General features: G+C 47.7%; 2 protein-coding genes across 3 annotated transcripts in view; both read right to left on the bottom strand.

Annotated features, from left to right (window-relative positions):
• Positions 1-2,879: 2,879 nt before the first annotated feature.
• On the bottom strand, positions 2,880-8,205 carry IBA57 (iron-sulfur cluster assembly factor IBA57). Its single transcript, XM_005150003.3, has 3 exons — positions 7,891-8,205; positions 5,806-6,152; positions 2,880-3,285 (listed from the first exon to the last, which is right to left on the bottom strand). The coding sequence occupies exons 1-3, from the start codon at positions 8,175-8,177 to the stop codon at positions 2,894-2,896; spliced, it is 1,026 nt and encodes a 341-aa protein (XP_005150060.2). The 5' UTR covers positions 8,178-8,205; the 3' UTR covers positions 2,880-2,893.
• Positions 8,206-13,938: 5,733 nt separating this feature from the next.
• GJC2 (gap junction protein gamma 2) overlaps positions 13,939-25,549 on the bottom strand; it is a 30,683-nt gene continuing 19,072 nt past the window's right edge. Inside the window, exons 1-2 of one of the 2 annotated variants that reach the window (XM_031049831.2) lie at positions 24,502-24,563; positions 13,939-20,167 (exon numbers count right to left, since the gene is read on the bottom strand). In XM_031049831.2, coding sequence (XP_030905691.1) covers positions 18,900-20,147 — 1,248 coding nt within the window. In that variant the 5' untranslated portion in view covers positions 20,148-20,167; positions 24,502-24,563 and the 3' untranslated portion in view covers positions 13,939-18,899. Of the gene's footprint in view, positions 20,168-24,501; positions 24,564-25,549 lie in introns of those variants that run through there. The other variant, XM_031049830.2, reaches the window with a different exon arrangement.

Genomic DNA, 25,549 nt, shown 5'->3' with positions numbered 1-25,549 from the left:
GAACAGCCCCAACTTTCTCAGCCTGTCTTCATATGGAAGAGTGAGGTGGAGCTGAGGCAGCACAGGTAAGAGCCAAAAAAATAGGATCAGGAAGGGATTAGCCTCTCGAAGAGCAGAGCCTCTGTTTTCCAGCTGTATTAAGTATTAGACGGGCAGCTGACCAGGTTACCTGACAGCCCCCTTTAGCCGCCATGTTCATCCCATGCTGAGGAAAGCGCGAAAAGCTGACAGAATTGCACCACAAAGGGGTCTTGTTTTCCTACCGGGGTGGCAGAGGAGCTGTATGGTGTTTTATCATAGAATCACAGACTGGTTTGGGTTGGAAAGGACCTTAAAGCTCAGTTCCAACCACCTTCCACTAGACCAGGTTACTCCAAGCCCCATCCAACCTGGCCTTTTATTTCTCAATGCTTCCTCCTTCCTATAGCAGCAGGTGTTAAATGTCCTGCTGAGGACATTGAAGCCCTTTAGCTTACGTGGTGAGCAGGTGGGTGGTTATTCATCCCTTGTTGGCTGGTTAGCAGCAAGTTCCTCACTGTGCTCCACTCAGTCCCACCTTTACTGAAGGAGGTTTGCTCTGTTGGGGATCAGGAGCAAGGCAGACACCCCTGCAAAATCCACCTTGCACCTACACAGCTGTACCCTGGCCTTCCAGCCCAAGGTCACCACATAAAGCCATTGATGATGGCTGGTGGTGAGGAGCTGGTAGTGAGGGAGACTGAAGAATGAAGGGATAATGCAGACTGGGGCTGACCTCTCTGACCTGCCACATCCTTTCTCTGATCTAGTGTACATCTGTAACCTGCAGCTGTCAGCAACAGAAAAACCTTTTAAATATGCTAAGAAGACAAACGTGTGTTTAAAAAAGTGTTAAGAAGGCACCAGAAGAGATTCAGGGCTTTCCCAGACAGAATAAACATTGTGTTTACTCAGGCTGCACACATACCAGTACAATTGTTCTGAGGAGACTGCACAATGGGAGACAGCCAAAAAGCTGCTCCTGGCAAAGCAGCATCAACGCAAGCAGCACAGTCTTGCCTTTGTCACAGTTCGAGGATCCAGAAAGCACAAAGCACTGCACTGCCATTTATTTTTCCAGCAGAGAGGCTTTGTTAACAGTCTCCAACCTGACAAAGGGGTGATAAACAGTGTGAGACCTGTTTCCTGTCAGCAAGCTCCCTCAGAAAGCGTTGTGTGGTGTGTCTTCACACAAGGTAGAGTCTCTTTCAGGTGAGTAACAAATTACTGATACAATAAACTTTTAATGCAGCATTTCACAGATTCATTTCACAGCAAGCATGTTTTTAACCAATATAAGCATTTTTCAGACACAAGTTCCCTTTACAGTGACACTGGAACAGTAGCAGAATGCGCTTCAGATGTTTTTTGTTACAAATGCACATGCAAGAGGGGCTTTTATTTGTCAGAACGGGATCTCTCCTGCTAAGCTCTCATCATGCCCTTGCACATACCATCCGTAACAGGTTTGTTGGGATACAAAAATACACAGGGCTCCTATAAATTGCTGCAGGTTGACAGGGTTAGGAGGAACTGAGGTGGCTGGCTGTGAGGAAGCAGAGAGGAACACACGGACTAGAGAAACAAGGAAAAGCATGGAAATGAATGAGAAGTGGGAGCCAGAAAAATGCAGCACAGAAATTCTGAGGTACCGGGCTGCTCTGAAAACCCACAGGGGACGGTGGATGGAGAAGAGCGCAGCTGGAGACAACAGCAGGGAGTGGTGCTGGGTACAAGGGAAGTGGTGAAGCAGCCAGAGAAGTGAATGGGATGCATATCATCCCTCAGGAACCCCAGCTTGAGCTGAGAGAAGGTCTGGCATTAACTCTTTCTCCAGAGACCTCATCTTAATGCTGAGGGAAGGAGAAAAGGTCTGAGATGAGGACAGGCTGTCCCTTCCCCAGCTCTGTGGAGGGAGCAAGAAAATCCCTGTCAAAGGCTGCAAGAAAGTGTGGAGGATTTTTTTTACAACATGACAGAGCAAAGATGGAGATGCCAAAAAACTAACCTCTCAATTGTTGCTGGCAACTGGAGGGCACATGGTTCTGGTAAGAGGTTATTCTGCTACACACTAGTACACCAATATAATAGCCACACCAGGGCACGCACAGCTGCACTGTATTTCCGTAAAGTATCCCTCTCCTCTCCCAAACAGTTGCTTAGGTGAAGGAAGCCTGGCTGAGAGAGGTCAGGGGCAGCAGAAGGGCCAGCTGCGGCTGCCTGCACTCCCTCTGCTGGCGTTGAAGCAGGGCATGAGAGATCAAGAAGTTGGAGAGCTTTCCTACCAGGGAGGACTTAAAATCAAGTTCCCAAATGTAAAGGAGAAGGTATTCCTCTTCCTGAATGCAATTAGCGCACCCTATCCACAAGTTTAGGAAGATGCTCAATTTGCAGTGAACACTTTAGCCTGAGTATGTATTTTACATGAGGTATGAGCAACATGCTCTTCATTTAAAAAAAAAATATCACAGAATGGTTATTTCTAACAGAAAAGTTTAGTGCAATGGGAAACTCCTGCTGCCATTGTTCACTTCAGTCTGAATGCACCCCACACCCTACACAGGGCAGAGTCTGAGTGACCAGTGGCCTGAAAATTCAGCTAGCATTCAACCCAATGACACAGCACCCCCTAAATAAATACAGGGTACTCACAGGAGACAGTGTGCTTCCCTACACATGCTCTGTGGGTCTCTCCACAGTGCTTAAATTATCCTCCCATCCTCAGGTCTGGGGGTCTCCTGTTTAGTCCCAATTTCAAGAATCCAGTCACACACTCACCACATCAAACACCACAAACAACAGCTGAAGGCAAAGCCACCTTCCCAAATGTATCACACAAAATACATTCTCAGTAAGGCAAATTCCAGTTCCTCATTTATTTGCTAGCGGTTTTCGGCCACCACTCAGGTATTCTTGCAGTGAGCTTTACTTTATCACCTCCGCTATTTAGGTAGAGAGCTTCATTTACATTAGCTAACCTCAGAAGAGCTATACCAAGTTCACCTCCTCCAAAACGGAACTTGCCGGCTGACTTTCCTGATTCAGTTACAATATCAGCACCCTCGGGAATGCTGTCTGTGGGAAGAGGAGCTGGAAACTGAACTGGCAGCAACCGCTTGCGAATGACACCCACATGGTGGGTCCTGGCTGTCAACTCCTGTCCAATGTAGCAGCCTTTGGTGAAGCTGATGCCATTCATATAGGCCAGGTTTGATTCCAGCGGGAGGGCAACGCCAGGAGGTAGATCTTTCACACCTTCAGGAATCCCTAGGAAAAGAGTAAAACCAACAGGCAAATGTGGAAAATTCTTCAGTATTTAAGATTCCTGCAGCACGTTTCCTCTGTAAGTTATAAAAGCAAGGGGCCCCATAGAAAAAAATGTATAAATAACAAACTTCCAAAAACTCTGGTGCAGGCCTGAGTAAAATCATTAGCCATAAACAGTTAGCAACAATTCCTCTTAAAATGCAAACAGAACTGCACTGGAATCTGGTTTTATGAAGCTTACAGCACCTCAGAAGCATAGCGGTGAAAACTCAAAGCACCCAGAATGATGTAGAATCCATCCAAATGCATTAATACTAAATCCTGCTCACTCACACCCCACAAGCAGATTTTAATCATACAATTGTAGAATGGTTTGGGTTGGAAGGGACCTTAAAGAGCATACAGTTCCACCGCCACTGGCTTGGGCAGGAACACCTTCCACTAGATCAGGTTGCTCCAAGCCCTGTCTAAACTGGCCTTGAACACTGCCAGGGATGGGGCAGCCACAGCTTCTCTGAGCAACCTGTGCAGGGCCTCACCACCCTTACAGGGAAGAACTTCTGCAGATCTCATCTAAATCTCCCCTCTCTCAGTTTAAAGCTGTGGTTTAGGCCCAGCCGGTAGCTGAACCCAGGACAAACGCCATTCCCCACTGTCCTATTCCTACCTGTCCTTGTAAAAAGCCCTTCTCCATGTTTCTTGTCAGCCCCTTTAGGCACTGGAAGCTGCTCTAAGGTCTTCCCGGAGACTTCTCTCCTCCAGGCTGAACAAGCCCAGCTCTCTCAGCCTGTCTCAGCAGCAGAGGTGCTCCAGCTCTCAGAGCACCTCCATGGCCTCCTCTGGACCTCCTCCAACAGCTTCCAGTGCTGCGGCACACACTGCCGAGTCATGGTGACCTTCTTGTCACCCAACACCCTCAAGTCCTTCTCCTCAGGGCTGCTCTCAGTCCAGTCTCCCCCAGCCTGTATTTGTGCTTGGGATTGCCCTGACCCATGTGCAGAACCTTGCATGTGGCCTCGTTGAATTTCATGAGATTCGCACAGGCCCACCTCTCAAGCCTGCCAAGATCACTCTTTCAATGTCAATTAAATGTCAATCCCTCTATTAATATCAGTAGGAATTCTTTCTTCAGAAGAACATAAATTAGCCAACTGTTTTTCTTCAAGCTCAAATGCTAAATGTTTGTATAACTAGCCTTTCGGTTTTGACCAGTGACACAAAAAAGAATATATGTTTTTATTCAATGCTGGACCCAGCCTTTTGCAGCAGTGCAGCAAGATGAGCACTGTTGTTTCAGGGAGGCAGCACAGAGCCTAGCCCAGTTTGATTCATTAACAGCTTGGTTTTCCCAACCAGATGGATTCGGGTTTAGCAGAGGATCATCATCTTTCAGTCTGCCAATTGACTTATTATCCAGTTGATTTATTATCTTATTTGCCACTATCTGCATGTACAGAATATAATCAATAGGAGCACTGTGCAGGCACTGAGGCTTCTAAACTACTCTGCTCTTGTGAGACCTCACTTGGAGTATTGTGTGCAGTTCTGGTGTCCTCAACATAAAAAGGACATGGAACTGTTAGAACAAGTCCAGAGGAGGGCCACGAGGATGATCAGGGGACTGGAGCACCTCCCATATGAAGACAGGCTGAGAAAGTTGTGGCTGTTCAGCCTGGAGAAGAGAAGGCTGTGTGGAGACCTCATAGCAGCCTTCCAGTATCTGAAGGGGGCCTACAGGGATGCTGGGGAGGGACTATTCATTAGGGACTGTAGTGATAGGACAAGGGGTAACGGGTTGAAACTTAAACAGCAGAGGTTTAGATTGGATATAAGGAAGAAATTCTTTCCTGTTAGGGTGGTGAGGTACTGGAATGGGTTGCCCAGGGTGGTAGTGAATGCTCCATCCCTGGCAGTGTTAAAGGCCAGGCTGGACAGAGCCTTGGCTGACATGGTTTAGTGTGAGGTGTCCCTGCCCATGGCAGGGGGGTTGGAATGAGATGATCTTAAGGTTCTTTCCAACCCTAACTATACTATGATTCTATGATTCTAACTGAGCATCCTCTCAAATAAAGTATACATCCCTCTACCTCTGAGTTAATTCTGTGCATCCATTCACACAGTTTTAAGAAAATAAGTTAGTGTTTTCTTCTCCATCCTTAGCAACAAGGAAAACATAGAGACTGTCCAAAAATAATCAAAATTACTCAAGCCACACAAATTTTCCTCTAAGAAAATGAATGATCCTGGTTTTCTTTTGCTGTTAACATTACTGACCTGCCACCCTAGGAAACTGTACCCAAATTCTGCTACCAGACAGAATTATAACTACCAAATCACTTTTTCCCTCAAAGTAGCAAATAATACCTGTACTTACTAACAAGTTAAAACACTTTGACCAATGCAGCTTTTATAATTTATTTCTCTGTCTTAGATAAGCATCTGGACTCTAAGAATGAAACTGTGATAATACATGAAAAGAAAAAATCCCCAAATCCCATGCAAAACAGATCTTGGCTTTACCTTGTTTATACCTGTGCCTGTGGTAATCCTGAATGTTTCCAACATGACTCCCAGGGATAATCTCTGACAGATTCACTCCTTTCTTTGTGATAACTCTCCAGCCCATGACCTCTGTTCTGGGGTCAGGACTTAAAATTGGAGCCTGGTCTGCACGTTTTGCAAGGGAACTGGAAATATCTCCAGCCTGCTCCCCAGGGATGACGGCCCACAAAGAGAGGTCAAGGCAAGGGGCGATGTTTACTTTCCTCCTGATCTTGTACAGTTTCATATGTTTTTGTATGGCATCCAGCACACCACTGTCACACTCCAGCAGGATGTGTGGCTCTTCTTCTGGACTCTCATGAAGCCTAAAAAAAGTAACATCGACAAGGTTAGAAAAACAAACTGCCACAGCAGCGGAAGCCAACATGTTTATCTCAATCTTGGTGCACATCCAGAGATCTGCAGAGTTTCACCGAAGACTGCCAGCACACACTCGACTCCCTGTACTAAAATACCTGATTTTTTTCAGACATCCATTCTTCTTTTTCCTAGCAAATACTGTCCTCATTTCTCCTGGGGACAGAAATGAGTCTGACCGTGCAATCTTCCCAAACACTCATGCCTATCTGTGGTATTTTTCGGGGTGTTCAATATCTTTGTCAGGAGCAATGGACAGTGGGATCAAGCACACTCTCAGCAAGTTACCAAAGACACCAAACTGTGTGGTGCGGACAACATGCTGGAGAGAAGGGATGTTATCCAGAAGACCCTGGACAGGATGGAGAGGGGTGATAGTGCAAACTGCATGAAGTTCAACAAGGCCAAGTGCAAGATCCTGCACGTGGGACAGGGAAATCCCAAGCACAGATAAAGGCTGAGGAGACTGGACTTAGAGCAGCTCTGAGAAGGACTTGGGGGTGCTGGTGGATGAGAAGGTCACCATGACTCAGCAGTCTGCACTTGCAGACCAGAAACCAACCATGTCCTGGGTTGCATCGCCAGAGTGTGACCAGCAGGTCAAGGGAGGGGATCCTCTCCCTCTGGTGAGAATCCCCCTCACACTCCTGTGTCCAGTTCTGGGCCCCTCAACATATGAAGGACATGGAGCTGTTAGAGTGAGTCCAGAGGAGGCCACAAAGATGCTCCAGCCTCTGCTGTGGAGACAGGCTGAGAGAGCTGGGCTTGTTCAGCCTGGAGAAGGCTACGGGGACACCTTAGAGAAGCTCCCAGCACCTAAAAGGGCTGACAAGAAGGCTGAAGAGGGGCTTCTGACAAGGGCATGTAGGGATAGGACAAGGGGGAATGGCTTTATTCCCCTTATGATAGAGGAGATTGAGATTGGATTTGAGGAAGAAGTTCTCCCCTGTGAGGGTGGTGAGGCACTGGCACAGGTTGCCCAGAGAAGCTGTGGCTGCCCCATCCCTGGCAGTGTTCAAGGCCAGGTTAGATGGGGCTTGAGGCAACCTGGTCTAGTGGAAGGTGTCCTTCCGCATGGCAGGCAGGTTGAAATGGGATGAGCTTTTAAGGACTCTTCCAACCCAAACCAGTCTGTGATTCTAAGATCAAACGCAAAGCAACTTTCAGCAGGAGGAGAATTTTTGCTCAGCTGTGCTTCCCATTAGCTATGCCTTTAACCTGACCCAACAGTTTGCGTGACCCCGGTTTCCCACTGTTCAACACCATACCTACAGAAGGTAGCTATATGGTGTAATTACTATGTGGCATGTCATGCTGCCTTGTCAGTGACTATGGCACCTGTGAGACAGCACAAACTACTCATTTCAGATACATCCCAAATATACCCTCAGATGCTATGCCCAGGGCCTGCCCTAAGGGCTGCCTTAACAGTATGGAGATCATGGTACTTTTCTGCGCAGGTAACCCATCGAGACCGCTGATAGTGATGAACAATACAAGGAGAAAAGGCTGCTTTGGCGCACTAAGGTAAGCGAGAAACTCCTTAGAGACCACTGTGTCACTGTGAGCAGGGAGAAGCGCACCCACGTGGCGTACCCCGTTTCCTACGGCCAGTAGGCTCCGCCCCCCGGCCCCGCCTCGCAGTGGTGTCGTCCCGCTCCTTACCACCCCTCCGCTTGGTCTCACCTGTAGAGGATGAGGTCATACAAGCATCGGCCCTGGACATTCAGCGCATGCGCGTAAAGCGCGCGCGGCAGGGCTGTCGCGGCGGGGGGGCCGTCCCCCGCGACCAACTGCGTGACGTCGTTGGTGAGGAGCCCCTGTAGGAAAACGGCGGTCTCGGCGCCCCGTACGTCCAACAGCGCTCGGCCCAGGGGGAAGCAGGCGGCGGCCCCGCTCCCCCCGCCCCGCCACAACCGGCGCATACCGGGCAGGGCCGTTGTGACCGCCGCCGCTCGCGCCCTCACCAACATGGCGGCCGTCAGGCCGAATGCTGTCAGAGGCGCGCGCCGCCGCTAGCTGCCGCAGCCGCCATGTTTTGTGTGTCCGTGAGTAGGGCGCCGCCTGCTGGCGGGCTCCGCCCCCCCCCCCCTTCGCCACTGGCTCCGCCCCCTGCCGCCGAGGAGAGCTGAAGTGGGCTTTTGGGGTGCTGGTGATTTGCACCCCCAGCTCTGGGTGCTCTTCCGCTGCACCGGCCAACCGCAACAAAATCGGGTGGCCCTGACAGGAAGGGGAGCGCTTCCCCCAGCCATGGAGCTGGCGAAACAGGCGGCCTAAACCGCGCCCTAGTCCCGCGGTTCGTTGTGCGAGCACTCGGGGTCTGCTCAGGCCATATGTCCCCAGCTCTGCGAATTCCTGCCCACTTAGTCAGACCTTCCCCGCTGAGTCCTTAATACCCTGAAACCGTGGGCAGGTAGGGTAGTACCCGTGCGCCCCCCGTGAAGTTTTGGCTGGAAAATGTTGCAAAGATTTCTGGTTTCCACTCTAACGCTGCATTGTTTCTGCTCCGGTAAGATCCATTAGCTGCCCCATCCTTTTTGCAAGGGCACATAGTGATAGAACAAGGGGGAATGGGTTGAAACTGAAAGAGGGGAGTTTCAGATTAGATATTTAGATATTAGGATGAAATGCTTCCCTCTGAGGGTGGTGAGGGCTTGCAAAGGTTGCCCAGAGAAGCTGTGGCTGCCCCATCTCTGGCAGTGTTCAAGGCCAGGTTGGATGGGGCTTGGAGCAAGCTGGTCTAGTGGAAGGTGTCCCTGTATGTGGCAGAGGGGTTGAAACTAGGTTAGTTTTAAGGTTCCTTGCAGCACAAACCCCATTCTATGATTCTATTACCCTCTTTTAACACTCTTGGGAAAACTGTCAGTAGCTCTGTTTTACAATAAACAGTGGCAGTGGGAATATCTACTAAGCAGCACTGCACACAAATAAAATCCCCATGTTATTAGTGTGAGGCTGAAGATGCTGCTCGCTTGCCCCTTGAACATTTGTTAACCCTATGAGAAGTGGGCTCTGAAGGACCTTGGTAGCCCCAGGTTTGGCTGCAGCTCCTTATGCTGGAATTCATCCCACAGTTCAAGAAATGGCCATGAGTCATGCCTGTCATTTGTAATTGCTTTTCTCCAGTTGCCACAATTTGCTTTAAGGCCATTCTGCTCCTTGATGCTGTCAACACCAGCACATGTGCAGCTCTACAGGGAGGGGGCTCAGCTTACCCAGTATGAACCTTGTGTAAGGAGCCATCAGTGCTCACTGGGACAGGCAGAAATGGTTCCAACCCCTCATGCAAACCCACAGAACCTAAAAACCTGCGTGAAGCTGCTTGTTTTTCTGGGAGCTGCAGATGTGAGAGCAGCATAGAACACGATCAGTCAGCTCGCCCTTGGGCAGGACCAGGCTTTCCCTGCGTGCCCCAGCAGTGATAACCTTATCACATATCCCTATGCGCAGGGGGACAGATCTGCTCCCAGCAGTGACAGGCAGTGCAACCCCGAGTTCAGCACTGGCACTGCTCAAAGGCAACACTTGTCAGGCAGCTGCACAGGCAGAGCAGGTGGAGAAATAAAGACAGGCACTGGATGCGATTCGAGGTGACCTTGGCATGTGAACATGCTCTGCCCAGCTGCTAGCAAATGCTGTGAGTGAAAAACAGGGCTGAAGAAGCCTGCCTGCCTTTAAACCAGGGCTGAGATGCAGAGAGCTAATGCCCATTGTGTTTTTCACTCCCTGGATGTGGGAATGTGCCAAGAGTAGAAGCTCTGTGTGTTTTGCTTTTCAGAATTCCAAAAAAAGGGGGAAAGTCAGGACTCTGGAAGCACAGCTGGGCTGAAGCACTGTGGTCCTGCAGCCTTGGCTCTTCCTTACCTGGTGCCACATCCCACCAAGAGGTGGGGACCGGCAATGGCCATCCCACAAGCAGCCCTTTGTCATCTCAATGCATGTCCATGCTGACTTCTAACCATCACACATGTTGTATCAGACCCACATGGCATACTTGAGAGAATGACAATGGAAAGTAAACTGAAAATGGGAAAGAAACAGGAAGCCAGTTTGAGCCTTTATATGGTTTTCTACTTCCTACAGCTTTTACACACTTATCTCTGGGTTTTCTTTTAGCAGAGAGTTATGGTGCCAGTAAAGTAGTTTAAATGCTTCACTGGTCAGAAACTACAACTCTACCAGTTTAGTGTATTGAATTGGCTCAGGGAATGATTCAAGGAAAGTCATTGCATGGTCAAGACCTGCAACACTGAAAGTCTAGGGGGCCTGAAATTCTAGGGTTGTGCCAACCCTCTCTCTGTGTGTGTCTGTCGTAAGTAAAAGCTGAGGACCTGAAACCTGGTTAGAGGGACAACATGATTCATACAGCTTTCCATCAGATTAATGTGGTAGACATTGGGTGATTCTTCCCTGTCCTCCACATCCGTGGCTCAACACTCTTTGGATGCAGTTACAGGGACTTTAAACCCCACTAGCACAGCAGGACCCATCTCCGGTGGGATCAAATCCTTCCTCCTTTGCTCATGAGAACAATACTTCCCTTGAGTGATATTCTTACACTGGAGTAATATTGTGGGACTGAGTAATGTCATATCTCTCACTGCTATCCATGTTTGGAGCAGAGATTGCATCTGACCTGCTGTGCTTTAAGCAGCAAGCATGGTGTTACATGGACTTGTCTGTTGTGTTTAAAGCTCCCGGACATGGTCACGGATCCTCTTCCAGCCCTCTGAAATAACAGTCTCAGCTCAGCAACTGAACAAAAAGGAAAGCCTGATTAGATGAGTCTGTCCCCTCAGTTCTTTTTGCCACATCTTATGCTTTGAAGGCAGTTGAGGAGCATCAAATGTGCTAGATGCTGAGCCGGACTGACAGAGGCAGGCAGAATTTTGTAAAGCAAATTCTCTGTGATACTCAGTTGAATACTGCCAGAGTCTTTGGTATAAAATATCTGATTTTATATCAGGAAAAAGCCCTCCTATATAGGATTCATCTATCCAGATGTGGACATCCATACCTGAGTGGGCTGATCTCCTGTGTAGGTGATGGAGATAAAAAGACATTTCATGAGTCTTCTTTTCATGCCACAGCCTCTGTGTAAGCTGAATCTCATCAGCTACATGGAGGAAGTGCCCATTCTTGCCATGGACTCTAAGTGGTCCTGGGGGGACCAGCACCTGGGGGCACCTAATGGCAGTGGAGATCGGTCTCTCCTCCATACCTAAAGCTCTCCACATCATGGTGAGACCATTAAATGTACAGCTGTCCTTTATTCAATAGCCTGATGAATCATCCCCACCAGCTTTCTCGTTTCTCACAGTGTTTGTTGGAGGAGAGCTGGTGGTACAGGGTGGCAGTGTGACAAGATGAAACATCCCTGACTAAGCCCTGTCCCAAAGGGAACCTCCTCCAAAATCCCCCCTCGGATCTCTCATCCAGGCATGTGTTTGGGTCAACCAGAAACCCTTCTCACAGCTACAAACTGGTGAAAAAGGACAGATATTCTCTCCCCCTTCTTTACCAGTCCCCCGGCAGTTGCACAAGCTGCCATCAGCTTCTTGCTCCGTCAACTTTGCACTCTCTGCTCCCCCACTGCCAGAAACTGTGCTGTGTGTGGGGCTTGCTGACCTCTGTGGCAGCAGAATAGCCCAAAACTCTCACCTGCAAGGGCTCATCCTTTGCATTTTTTATCCAAAACTCATCTGTGCTAGCATAAAGCGGGGATAATTGCTGTCTCTCTGCAGCCAGCCCTGAGGGTTAGCACTGTTAGAATTCGCTCCAGCTTTTTCACAGGGTGCTAAGCAAACTCACATCCACAAACCCACATAAGCAGCAGTTGTTCAACCCTAACCCTGTGCATTAAGTACTCCCGAAGCTACACTCTGGGAGGTCAGTTGCAGGCAGCCAGTAGCTGGGATGTGGGACTGTGGTAAACCATAGCAGCACTTCTGGCATGGGGACAATATCCCACCATCTTAGAAAGGAAAACATGGATTGTGGCTGGCCAGGGCAGTGCAAAAGTCAGTGAAGATGGGGGAAATCGCAAGCACAATGGGCTGGACACAGATGTAAAGCAAAGTGGCAGCCGAGTTTACAAGGAGTGATTCCATACACCAAGGGGGCTGTTCCATGCTAGTGGGGCTGAAAATGAAGGTAAAGCTGTTACTAGCATTTCCCTAGGGGGAATGATTAGCGGCTAGTGAGATGCTGTTGACAGGAATACTGCCTGCAGCATGAAACAGCTAATGAAATAGATGAATCTTGAGGTTCCAGAGAGAATGGGATGCTGGAAAGTCAGTGGTATTTTTAGCTTGGCTGTCTAAAGAAATGAGAGGTTTTGCAACTGCTTTGTTCCAAAAATACAGGCTGGTTTTGCCATTCTTCCTTCATACTGAGCATTCAGCTCAAGGGGCCCCATCACCCTGTTCTCCCTCTGTGGACACTGTTCCCACCACACTCTCTATCAGCAACAATTTGGAGGTGACCTGGGGACAAGAGGTTAGTCTGCTACTCACCCACTCACTCACTCACTCACTCATTTCCCACCAATGCCAGTCCCCTAAGCCATCAGGGCAGGATGGTGCTGCCCATGGACTGGAGCTCAGAGACCTGGAGTAAGCTTGGCTTCAAGGGATGAAGGCTGCTAGTGAGGAAGACTTGCTCCAGGCTTTTTTTCCTGCATGGCTGTGGCTAGCAGCCACATCGAGCTAAGATCAGCCACACAAGGGTGTTTCTATGTCTGAGTAAGTCTGGTACCAACCCAGTAGCCAACAGCAAAGTTCATGTTATTGCTCAGACTTTGCTGAAGGACTTATTGTTATTTGGCAGTGTTTTCCCTTGTAGCACTGCCAAGGATGTGACTTATGAGGCTGAAGTGCTTCTGACTATTGACCTTTCTTGTGGACATGGTAGAGGATCCTATTATCTATCTCTTTGTGAGAGCTAGTCCTGCTCATGCCGAAGAAGTTGCAAAGATACAACTTTATCTTTACTACGAGAGTGGTGAGGCCCTGGCACAGGTTGCCCTGAGAAGTTGGGGCTATCCCATCCTTGCAGTGTTCAAGGCCATGTTGGATAGGGCTTAGAGCAACTTGGTCTAGTGGAAAGTGTCCCTGTCTGTGGCAGGGGGTTGGAACTGGATGAGCGTTAAGGTCTCCTTCATCCCAAACCATTCTAGGATTCTTTAAGTCTATGATCCTATGAACTGCCAGAGATATAGAAAAAACTTGCATGTTCTTGTCCAGAATTTGTTTTCTGAAGACTGTTTGGACAGGGGTTGTGGGTGAACATGCATGTGATTTAATGAGAAGAGCAAAGACTGAGGTGGTTCAGAACTGCATGCTTTCTCATTGTTTGCTCAGCTCAAATCAGTTTCTCCAAGGTTCTGCAGAGTTTTCTTGCTTTTGAATGTACAGGCTTTCCTAAGGAGTTTCAGCTCCATGCCTGAAGGAACTGTAGGCAGTGATTCATCAGAGAGACAACACATCCCAAACAACTAGAAGGTCAACTACTCCTTAAGGCAAAAATATTTTGCAGTGATTTATAGCCATATCTGGAAAATAAAGCTCCTACATGGTGAAAACAGGCAAATAATAGATTGAGAAGAATTTGTCATCAGCTCAGTGCCCTTCTCACAGAAAAATCACACTTTTTACATACTGTAACAAAATTAAGTTTTATTCTGTTTTATTAGTAATGGATGTTGAATGTATGTATGTAGAATGGATGTAGAATGGATGTAGAATGGATGTTGAAGAGTTGGACTGATGTATCTTTCTCTTTTGAGCAGTGTTTAATATTCTAATTACAGTCCAGATGTAACATTTACACTGAAAAATACTTACAGATTCAACCTCATACTCAAAAAGATTCCTACTGTAAATACAGTTAGTATATTAAAAAATGAACAACAACAACAAAAACAATCCCAGAAACTTTGTAACAGCACAGACTGGTTATGGCCTTTAGTTAAGTTCAAGTATTTCCCAGTGGAATGCAATGCAAGCAACAAGGTAATCTGGCTTTTACATGGGACATTCCTGGCCCTGAATGGTAAGAATAGAAATATAAGTGTGGGCACTTAATCCGACCAAGTTTAGCAAGAGAGTCAACATTTATGATTAGTTCAGCTACAAAGCTAAACCCCTCTTGTGTGTGAACAAAACTATTATGCTGTGAAGAAAAAAAAGCAGAATATTAATTATACTACTGGCATTTCTTCTGCCTCCTGTCATCTAATTGAAATTCCTTGAGCTGCCAGTTTAGTTTGTAATGGTTGTGATGGGAATTTTGCTTGGGGTTATGCTTATTTTGCCTCTCTACTTTTTCCTTCCCAAACTCACACAATAAAATAAGGGATCTTTGCACTTTCCTTTAAAGTAGTCACTTCTGCAGAGACATTAATTCATGTCTGTCACCTTTGTGGCAGTGATTTGGTGGAAAGATGCAATACCTGACAGGCTTTAGAGTCCAAGGAATGAAGGAGGAAGGGGGAAAGTGAGCAACTCGGTATACATAATAATAATAGTCCTTTATATTTCTGGGGCTCTCTGACTCGTGCTGGCTCCTGTGTGTGGCTTAGATGTGATCTGGCAGAACTGAGGTCAGAGGAGTCAGTGGTGTCCTCCAGGCTGGCTGGGACTTTGCAGGAAACTGCTTCTCTCCCAGGCAGCCCACAACACCACAGCAATCCTGCCAGGAATGTACTTTTGTGCTTCTGTCCCTGTCAAAACACTTGGAAAACATGGAGAAGCAAGATTAGCTCTCATTCGGAAAGCATTTTATGCAAAGAAGCATTTAAAGCCTGATAGATGAGCAGGGCTAGTTGGAAGGATGGCTGAGAGAGCAGTTACCCTATCTATCTCCCTGCCCAATGAGTAGGTTATATTGATTGCCCAAGATTCTGCCCTGGCTCTACTACTCATCAATATTGCAATTAATTGACTCTTACTTTGGAAAATAGTGTGTGCGTATTAAATGTATGGTGACACCAGCCAAGAGGAGGCTGCAAATCTGCTGCAGACCAACAGACCACTCAAAGCCCCCTTACTGCAGTATGAAAATACAAAGGCAGTTTGAAGGATGGCAGGAAAACTCTGTACAAGCCCACATCTGAAGAGAGGAGCAATCCCCATGTCTGCAGAAGATGGGGGTTTGGGGAGGACCAGGGTGGCAGATGTGTGAATAAAGAGGAGCAGAGTGGGAAGATGTGACCTAGCTGCTGGTGGTTCAGAGACACCAAGGAAGACCATGCTAGGAAAACAGCCCTTGGATAGAAGTTGGTGACACTGGAGCTGTTTAGCTGACAGCAGATTTGAGGAAGATAAAAACAGCCTTCAAACACCTGAAAGTTTCTGCAAACATTAAAGGCATGAGACATTCTCCATGTCTGCTGAGGAGAGGAGACAAGATGGGTTGCAGCAAGGGGGCATCATGATAGCTATTTAAGGAGACATTTGATGGTGCCAAGTTGACAAGAAGAGGTGTAGTCCTTTCCAGCCCTGTTGTTCTGAGTGTTTCTGATCCTGCAGTCATGGAGCCCTAGTATCTCCCCTTGAGAACTGGCCAGCTGTATCACTGGGGCAGGGGATATACCCCTGCTGTATAAAATGAGTCCATCAAATCTCTGTGATCAGGTTCTGGGCTTTTTGGCTTAAAATCTGCCCCCTGCTTTCCCCATGGTGAGGTGCTGGCCAGGATGGCTTCTGGAAGCAAGAGCAAGGGAAGCACATGCCTAACTCTCTGTTTGGTGACTTGGTGAATCCCCAGGTCAGCAGGAGCTGAGAGGCTGATATGAGTCATTGGGAAATGCTCATGCCATGGCTGGAGCTAAAGAAAGTTTATGGGCAGGAGCAATCCAAAATCCGGACTCCTGCACAGGACTGGGCCTTACAGCATTGCATGGGAAGGACAAGTTTATCTGGGACTGTGATACTGTTGCTTATCAGGAAGGAATCTGAAAAACCCAGGCAACATCCAGCCATCACTCTCCTCAGAGTTTCCATCTTTCCCTTGGGATCATGACTTTAAATACACACTGTTTCCCATGGGACACAGGGCTGGCAGTAAGATAGAAGTTACATTGATGTGGAGGACAAACTTTGTGCCCTGGACAGCTGTAATTATTAAGGAACAAATTTTTACCCAGCAGCACCTCTTCTCTCCTCTCCAGTAGCCCTGGTCTGTGGACCTGCATATATTTGTCTTTATGACAGCAGGAGCATCAGCAAACAGCCTCTCCTGCATTGTGCAGCACAGCCCCAGCCTAGAAGGAGCACACATTCCTAAACAGAGAACAAGGACAAACAGCGTAGTTGGATATGTTTGTCTCCCCACCACTGTGGTGTGGGCTTTCTGAGTCTTTCATGCAAAGTTCATGGCAGAAGTGCATGCAGTGGATGTGTGTTACTACTGACCATTGGTGCTGGGTGAATGCATTGGTCCTTCTAATGGATGCAGTTGTCCATTTTCAAAGAGAAGATCTCTAGCAGCAGGAGCAGGCAGTACTCCAGGCGTTGTACCAATGCCTTCAGCAGAACCAGGAACAAGCCTGAAACTTCCCCAGACTGTTATGCAAAGCCATACTAAATATTTTCAGCTGAATATCTCATAGGATGTATCTTGGCTTTCTTTTTAAATCTACTTTTTTTGCTGCTGGCACTGTACTCTAATGGCATGGCACAGCTCAGCTGAAGTTCCCAGGAGCTGAAGGCCATTCCCAAGTTCTCTGCCTGTTCCCCAGAACGGCCAAAGGGCCCAGCCACCTTCAAAACAGGCATCCTCAGGATGTTCAGGGACTGATCTTAAGGACATGAGAAAGATGCCCAGTGAGAAGTCATGAAGATCCAATGGATCAGAAATACTGGCATGGAGAACTGAATGAGCCCTTGTGTGGCTGGCACAGCCCTGAGGGAACAGCTTGCATAGGGACAGCTCTGTGGGTTTACTATTTTGCATTAGGTTAGATCTTGGGGGCTTTGCCTGTTTGGGTTCTCCATGGCAGTGGATCAATCACTGGAATCCTGGGAGGCTGTGAAAGCATCTGCCAAACCACAGCTATCTTGAGAGCATCTCAGGGGTCAGACCAGCTCTGATACATGACAGGATCAGGCAGTTACAGGTTTCAGCCTCTACTATTTGGCAGGAATAAGCACATGGACATGTTCCTTGTGCTCACAGTGATGATGTTTTCTTTCTCTTTTGTGTTACTGGAAGGGAACAAAGCCATAGCCCAGCAGCTGTACAAAACACATGGGATGAAACCACCCTGAAAAAGCATGTCCTTGGCACCAGCAGGAGCCGTGTTGCTCAGCAGATTGATTTTAACATGCCCCCAGACTCTGTAGATGCATGAAAACCACCCTAAAACCAAGCTAAGCTGAAAAAATCTCCTCATGGACTAGGGAGAAAACTTCTTGCTACTGTCCTGGTCATGCCCACACTGAAGCAAGTTTACATTGCTAAGGACCTCCAACCAAGTGTGTGAAACCTGCCAGTTCCCCAGGTGAGGCTGGAATGTAGAAGCCCAAAGGCTGCTTCAGGATGCAATTAGCCATAATCCTGGATCAGCTGGGTTTCCCAGGGGAGGTGGAGGGCTGTAAAATTACCAGAAGGTTGATATTACATTTATATATATATATCTATGTCTATATTCACACACACATGTTCATATGTGGCTGTATATATACATACATGTATACACACACCATGCATAGACCTGCCATCTGCCACTATTTATAAGGGTTTGATTAAACAGGAAAACAAATTTGTCAACACTGATCTTCCAGTCTCTAGTAAAATTCAGCAGATAAGTCTAAACCCATTATGGTTTTGTTTTCCTGGTTACATAAAGGCACTTTCTGGTGATGTGAAGCAGCAGTTTGTTAAAAACAGTGGAACTGCAACGATTCCCGTCATATCTGTAGCAAGCGCTGCACAGGCACCGGTATGATGCTATGTCACTGCTTGCTCCTGCTGTGTAGTGTTTGGTCATTTTGCTTTTTGCTTTGATGCAGAGGAATAAAACACAAAACCTTTCACGCTGTGCTATACTTTTAGGTCTCCCTGTGTAAGGCAATCACTGTGTTTCTGCCCCGTAACTTGATGTGGGTGCCAGCTTGTGGCTTGCAGCATCCAGCCATGCCTTCATTTCCAGCGATGCCTGCTACAGCATCGAACAGTTCAGGTGGGACATCAGCTGTAAGCATGTCATGAAGGTTCATGCAATATGTCAGTATTTTTTGCTTATCAAGGGATCAGCAATTAATTTTGATTAAGGATATTTAGTAATTAAACACTGCCTGACCTACAGCACTCTAGCCTTGCCATGCAGGAGAAGAGCTGCTCACTGCTGGCCTGACTTCTCTTCTGAGCCACCAGCAGCTCCTCTTCCCATTGGAACATGCTGTCCAGTCTCTGTGGGGGGCTCTGGTGGTGACCAAAGGGGTAGGAGATGTCAGGGTTGCTGATTCTCACTGGAGGTTGCCAGCTGGAGAATGTGTTCGAAAAAGGGAAGAAATGTCTTTTTTTTTAACACACTGGAAGACAGCACTAAATTGGTCTGAAACTCCTTTTCTCTCTTGACTCTCATATAAAAATTGCGCCTGTGCCCTGTGAAATGAATGCAGTAACCAAAAAACAGAAACAAACCAAAATAAAGCTCCCACTTACACTGCCCTCTCTCCTTTTAGACAAAGCTATATCCATACAGATGTCTTTCCATCTTTACTGCTTGAGCTTCCTTTCTCCAAGCTGGCCTTGGGTTTAGCACCTTGTTTCTCTTGAGCGATGTTGGCCCTGTTCTGCTCTACCACTGTGCCACCCGAGGCAGGACTGCTGGTTCGAGAAGGTTGCGTGTTGCCCTGAGTGCTGCTGTAGCTCTGAAATGCTATGTCTAACTGCTCTTGGGCCACTCGTAAGTGTTTGTGAAGGGTGGACAAGTCTGCCGGGAGGTTCTCATCCGGGCTGGTGCACTGCTGCTCCTGAGCAACATTAGCCAAGTTCTGCTCGTGAGCCATCAGGCTGTTGGGGATCTTGGTGGACTTCTCTGATTTCACTACCAGGTTGTACTCAGGAGGGCAGGAGATGTTCTTTGGGTAAGTGTAATTGTACGGGGGTTGCCTGAAGCTGTTGATTTTCCTGTTGCGAATGGCATCTCGGATGGTCCCAAACCCCAGGTGAAACATCTCACACATGTTCAGCAATAAGCACAGGCAGCTCACCACATACATCACCAGGAGAAAGATGGTCTTCTCTGTTGGCCGAGACACAAAGCAGTCCACAGTGTGAGGGCAAGGGACTCTGTTGCAGACATAATAGGCTTCTACCTCAAAGCCATAGAGTAAATACTGCCCTATCAAAAAGCAAACTTCAAATGAAGCTCTTGTAAGTAGCTGAAAGACATAGATTTTCATCAGTCCTTCTTCTTGGATACGCCTCCTCCCATCATGCTTTTGCTGCTCTTTGCTCTTGGGCTTGGCTTTGGCTTTCTCACGTTCTGCTGTGTCATCAGAGATCATGGGCTCATCTTCATCAGCCTCCATCGCGTCCTCCATGTTGCGCACTGCCTGCCAGTTCAAAGCAAACTGCTTCTTCTTCTTGAATCCCTTGAACTTCTTCTCCTCCTCCGCTGACCGAGCGATCCTATGGATGGCATAACCCAGGTACATGACTGAAGGGGTGGATATCATGATGATCTGGAAGACCCAGAACCTGACGTGTGACAGCGGCGCGAAGGCATCATAACAGACATTGTCACAGCCAGGTTGCTTGGTGTTACAGGTGAACTTGCTCTGCTCATCAGAGTAGATGGACTCCCCTCCCACCGCTGTCAAGACAATGCGGAAGACGATGAGCACGGTGAGCCAAACCTTCCCCACAAAGGTGGAGTGATTGTGAATCTCTTCTAGCAGGCGGGTTAGAAAGCTCCAGCTCATGTTGGTCATAAGGGCTACTCAGTTATAACCTGCAAGAAGAGGGGGAAATAAATAACATAGCTGTAAGTTAACATCTGTGCTGCAGTCAGTGATATGGCTGTGACACTGGCACATCTGTGACAGATTAAGTAATTTTATTTCAAAGAGGCACCCTTCACTGCTGTAGCCCATCTCCCTGGAACCTGTAATGGATCATGACATGGGGCTGACCATGAGAGTGCAGCATCGGGGAGTGAGCTGTGGCCAGTGTGGGAACATGATGCACCACTGTAAACAGAGGCAGAGATACCGTGTGGTACTGGATAAACAAAGATTAATAACGCAACAAGCCACAGCACCTACTAGATTCACCATTCCCAGCTTTGCTGCCTGTTTCAGGACGTTGCTGTGCTGTAAGTCTGGGTGACTGTAAAAGTGAACGCAAGGCACCATGGGAGCTACCTAGGCATGAAAGGGTGGTTAGCTTGTGATAATCTCTTGCCTGCATGCCATGTGCTCAAGTGCCTGAACTGAAAATGGGAATAGAGGATGCTGTCCACAACACAGAGTTCCACTGCTCAAATATCTTTCATTAGCAAACCCAGAAAAATGCAAAGAATCAGCAAAAGAATGGGAATATTTATGTTTACAGGCCGATGGCCCTTTTAAGTTCCTTTTAAAAAAAACCAAACCAAAACAAAACAAATGTTTAACCAAATGCAGACTGTTTTAAAAATAAATCTTGAAAAGTTTTCAGAGAAAAACATGCATTTATTAGACCTGGAGACAGCTGTGGAGGAAGAGCTTGTAATAACCATTTTGTGCCTAGCTTAACTTGCAATAGGACCTCAGCCTGGGCTCCTTGAGTAACCCCAGGCATCATTAAGGGCAGAAGGCAATTTTACTGCTTGACTGGCAGCAGCCCTGACAAATACCTGGACACCTGGAGCTGGGTAGATTTAGATTAGATATTAGGAAGTTCTTCCCTGTGAGGGTGGTAAGGCCCTGGCACAGATTGCCCAGAGAAGCTGTGGCTGCCCCATCCCTGGCAGTGTTCAAGGCCAGGCTGGACGGGTCTTGGAGCAACCTGATCTAGTGGAAAGTGTCCCTGCCTGTGCCAGGGGGTGGAACTGGATGAGCTTTAAGGTCCCTTCCAACCCAAACCAGTCTGTGATTCAATGAGCAATAGGGAAAGCGCCCAGACCCAAAGAGCACTGTGACAGGGAACAGTGGGGCTCTTAACCCCAGGACAACAGGGAATGGGCTCATCCTTTCTGCTCCCCTGCATCCCTTCTCTGAATGACCTTCCAGCTTGTTATTGAGTTTACCCACTTTGTTTCCACACAGGTACTTGATGGCAGGCAATAAATTAGGCATCTCTGTGCCCTGTCCCATCTGTGAACTGACACCTACCACTGCACCCAGAACTCCAAAGAGTGTATATGTTGGTGGCAGAGGTAGGAACCAAGAACATGAGCATGGACAAGAGCAAGTTAGCATGGGATAGCACATGGCAATAGTGTCTTATGGCTCAGCACAAGCTGGCCTGGCACAGGCTACTCCGCTGCAGTGCTCCACAAACATGAAGAGGAAGAGGAAGAAGCTGTTATCCATATATTGAAAGAGTATGGACTTCAAACCTAGCCCTCCATGCTGGTAAACATGACTGAGTGCAAGTAAAATGAGGTACAAGCCTGGTCTTAACCTGGTTTCGCATCTCTTCTGTATGGAGACACAAAATTAAGCCCTAGGATCTCAGTGGCACAAGCTGGGTTTTTAAGCCCATTAGCTGTGCCAGATGCAGGGTGGGAGCAGCCACCAGTATCAGCCATGGGCACAGCCCCATGCAGAAGCAAGAAGGGGAAATGTGCCTTGCCCTGTTCTCCATAGCAAGCCTTTCTGGAATGTGATTTTGCTCACACTGCTTCTCAGGACAAGAGCCAAACAGCCCTGGTTTGCTCAGTGCTCGCCTTTGTGCTGCCCCAGGAGGTAGCAGCGCAGCCCGAGGCTCAAGATGCAGTGAAATTCTTCTGCTGTCAAGGGCTCTCGAGACCAGGCAGATGGAATTTTCTACCCTTGCTATTTCTAGATCAAACAAATCCTCTGCGAACCCAAACCCCCAAGTCTTCACACGCCAGAATGAGACTGTGGGAGTGCTCTGCAGATGGTGTTATTCTTGTCCTGTAGCTGGAGAAACTGAGGCAGGGAGCAAAGAAACAGCTCACTCCGGGCTGGGTAGTAACAGCTGTAAGAAGCTGTAATAACAGGTTGTAATAAGCCAGAAGAAGAGGTGGGGAAGTTCTCCTCTCTGCCCTCAACTTACCTTGTGAAGAACAACAGCCCTCAAAACTGCTGGGACCAGAATCCCCATCTCCTGCACCAAAAGTGACGCCTTGGACCCAATGGTCAGTACAGAAGCACTGCTGCAGACAGGACAATTCAGCTACTGCAGAAAAATGTGGAAAACAATCCCCACAGAGCTATTCTTTACTTAGTAAGGAAATTGAGGTTACTCAGGTGTGAGATGGGAAAGCATCCCCTCTACATGCCTTTTTTGCTTCTTTAAAGTGGATACACTCTGAAGTGTGTTTAACCCTTCCTCTGATTGGTTTCCCCATTCAGATATGGGCAAATGGGACAGATATGGGGTGTTAAATGATTTGCAGGATTAATCTGGGCACTCGGCCAAGCTCCAGCTGACAGAGGGCTGGGAAGGGAAGACCCCGCTGAGTGCAGCTATGGCCCACTGCGGGGCATGGTGCATCTGTCTGTGGAGCATCCGGGTCCAGCCAAGGCGGGGCTGGGGCTTGGGCTGAGCACACACTGGCACAAGATTGGCTGGCCACACACCAGCTCCCATCTGCAGCCCCAGCTAGCTGCAGACCCCACGTTGTTCTAAAACACAGGCTTCAAATGTCCTGTAGAGCAGTTCCTCTATCATTTCAGTGCTCACCTAAAGGGTTTGTGAGGTCTGCATCAAGTTAATTCACCATTTTGCAAGTGTTACTTAAGGACACAATTCCCAAAGCTCAGGTTCACCTCCCAGCAGCTATTTGCTGGAGCAGGGGCAATCTAATCAAGGTAATGAGGGCTTATGAAGTAAATATTCAAGTTTTGATCTGAGAATAGTCAGGATTGTCAGCAAAGGACCCACATTTTAGAATGGGTCACACAACAGCATTGGTTCAAAGCACTCACAAAACTCCCGAGACAAGGAAAAGGAAGAAATAGAAAGAAAACTCCAGAACAGGTAGGCTGTTGCTTTGAGAAGACCACCTCTGGTTACCAGCTCAGAGCCTGAGCTGTTGGTCCTGCCACTGACCTTGCAGCTCTGCCTTCCATGCACATCTGGATCTGCAGGAACATCTGCAGGAAATAGCCTCGAGCTATTTCTATACCCCTAGGAGCCCACTGTTGTCTTTTTGTATGATCACACCTTGATGTTATGCTCTCATGTGTCCACCCACTCTCCTGGCACCGTATTCAAAAGCAAGAGGTAAAGGAAACGAGTTAAAAACCCCTCCTACAATCAGTTCAGTTAAATTATCCAGTGCTTTTTGCAATTTACTGGCTAGAAAGACTACTATGAGATCTCAGTGCCATTAATTGTTTGGGGGAAGTTTATTTTTATTATATTTTGGAATCAATTATAAGGAAAGCAAGCTTCCAAGGAAGCATTTGTTCACTTTGCTTTTGCTGATGAATAGGATGGTCCTAGGGAAAGGTTATATACCTCATCTCCTCACAATGCCAACTATCAAAGCACAAAAGATGGCTTTTTGCATCTTCCATGTGCTTCAGACCTAATTCCTCCATGTAGCAGGAAAGTTACACACTCCAGCACCCTGGGGAAAAATCCCTGTGTGGATCTGGAGCAGGTAGATGGATTAGATTAAGTAGTTTATGTAGCTAAATTATCTGCCAGAGAGATTGCATGAGAGGACCCACCATCCCTCTGGCTTTGAAATCCATTCATTCAGTCCTCTATCTTCACATGTCACCTCCAGGCTAGCTGACATGCAGTGTAAGAAACACACAGGGGGTACAAGTTTCACTTCAAAACAGCTACAAAGGAGGACTTGGACCATTCAACCCACCAGTAACACTTAAAGTAGTGAAAACTCTGTAGCCAGGTGCTGGAATGAGCTGTTGGCTCCATGTTCTCATCATGGTTACTTCCCAAAACCCACTGATCCCTCTGCGCAATCACAGGCATTAACTGTCGGAACTGGTAAAGCGTTAAAATCTGAGTCTAACATAAGCAGAAGAAGGAACAGAATAAACAGAGAAAAACATCTGTGCTAGCTGGATGTCTTTCCTTTCTGAGCAATTCCCACACCGTTGCTTAAATTTCAGGGAAAACAATGGTATAAACCTGACTTACAGAGACATGGTGCTTCCCGTGGTGGCTTTCCCTCCTGTGCCGGCATTCCTGTGCTGCCAGCCCTCTGCCTTGCCCTAGGCAAACTCCTGCTGCCTCAGTCCAGCCATACTCCAGCGGTTGGAAACCGGAGCTCAAGGGAAGTATTTGACGTGCTATCAAACTCCGCCTCTGCAGCGGCCAGGCACCCACCACTGAGGTCCTGTCCCAGCTGCCTGCACCCCTACAGCCCGTCCCACTGCCTCTACTGGCCCCCCTTTCCCTTGCCAAGCCGTGGGAGAAGGAGAGAAGGTGTTATATATAAATATAAATATATATATCAGGAAGAATGGGGCACTGGTTTTAAATCCAAACAAGCCGCCAGGTCTGATTCTAGGAACGCTGCCTGGAATTTTGCTGCTGAGCTCTTGAGCTGGTTGGAAGTAAATTAATAGCATCAGCTAGTGGCACTGGTAACAGATTTGTAAGACAGAGAGCATGACTAATAGGGAACATGTGGAAAACACATTTTGGCAAAAGTTCCTTGGTTGCTGGGGAAAAATAAATACAGAAAGAGGCAAGGCTCACTAGTGAGGAAAACTGATCTGAAGCTCCTTCTTTGCTGCAGCTTTCTCTGAAAGAGGTGGTACACCTCCTTCCAAGCTGGTGCATGGGAGCAGAGGGCAGATGAAGGAGGGGGAAAGGTTTTGGAGAACATAGGGAGACTCTTTGGCTTCCTTGAGAAGCAAGAAGAAATAACAAGTATGGGAATGTGCATGAAGCCTAAGGCAAGTAGAGAAGGAAACCTCCATTATGATGGTCCAAGAATTGCCTTGTCATTCCTGCTCCACCTTTGGAAGCTTTGGCATTGCCACCCCAGTGAAATCAGGGCTCCAGGTATTTACTGAGATGAAAATGGAGAGTCAAGGCAGAAAGTCTCTCCAAGAGACAGTGAGGAGGAGAAGGAAGCAACAGCAGCCAAGAAGTCATGAAAAGGATTAGACTTAACCTTCGAGGGAAGAAAGCATGGGAAGATGGAATCAGAGAATGGTTTGGGTTGGAAAGGATCTTA

The sequence above is a fragment of the Melopsittacus undulatus genome, chromosome 1 (genome assembly GCF_012275295.1).
Source record: "Melopsittacus undulatus isolate bMelUnd1 chromosome 1, bMelUnd1.mat.Z, whole genome shotgun sequence".
NCBI lineage: Eukaryota > Metazoa > Chordata > Aves > Psittaciformes > Psittaculidae > Melopsittacus > Melopsittacus undulatus.
The sequence above is the reverse complement of the archived record's forward strand: the minus strand, read 5'-3'. Positions and strand labels throughout refer to the sequence as shown.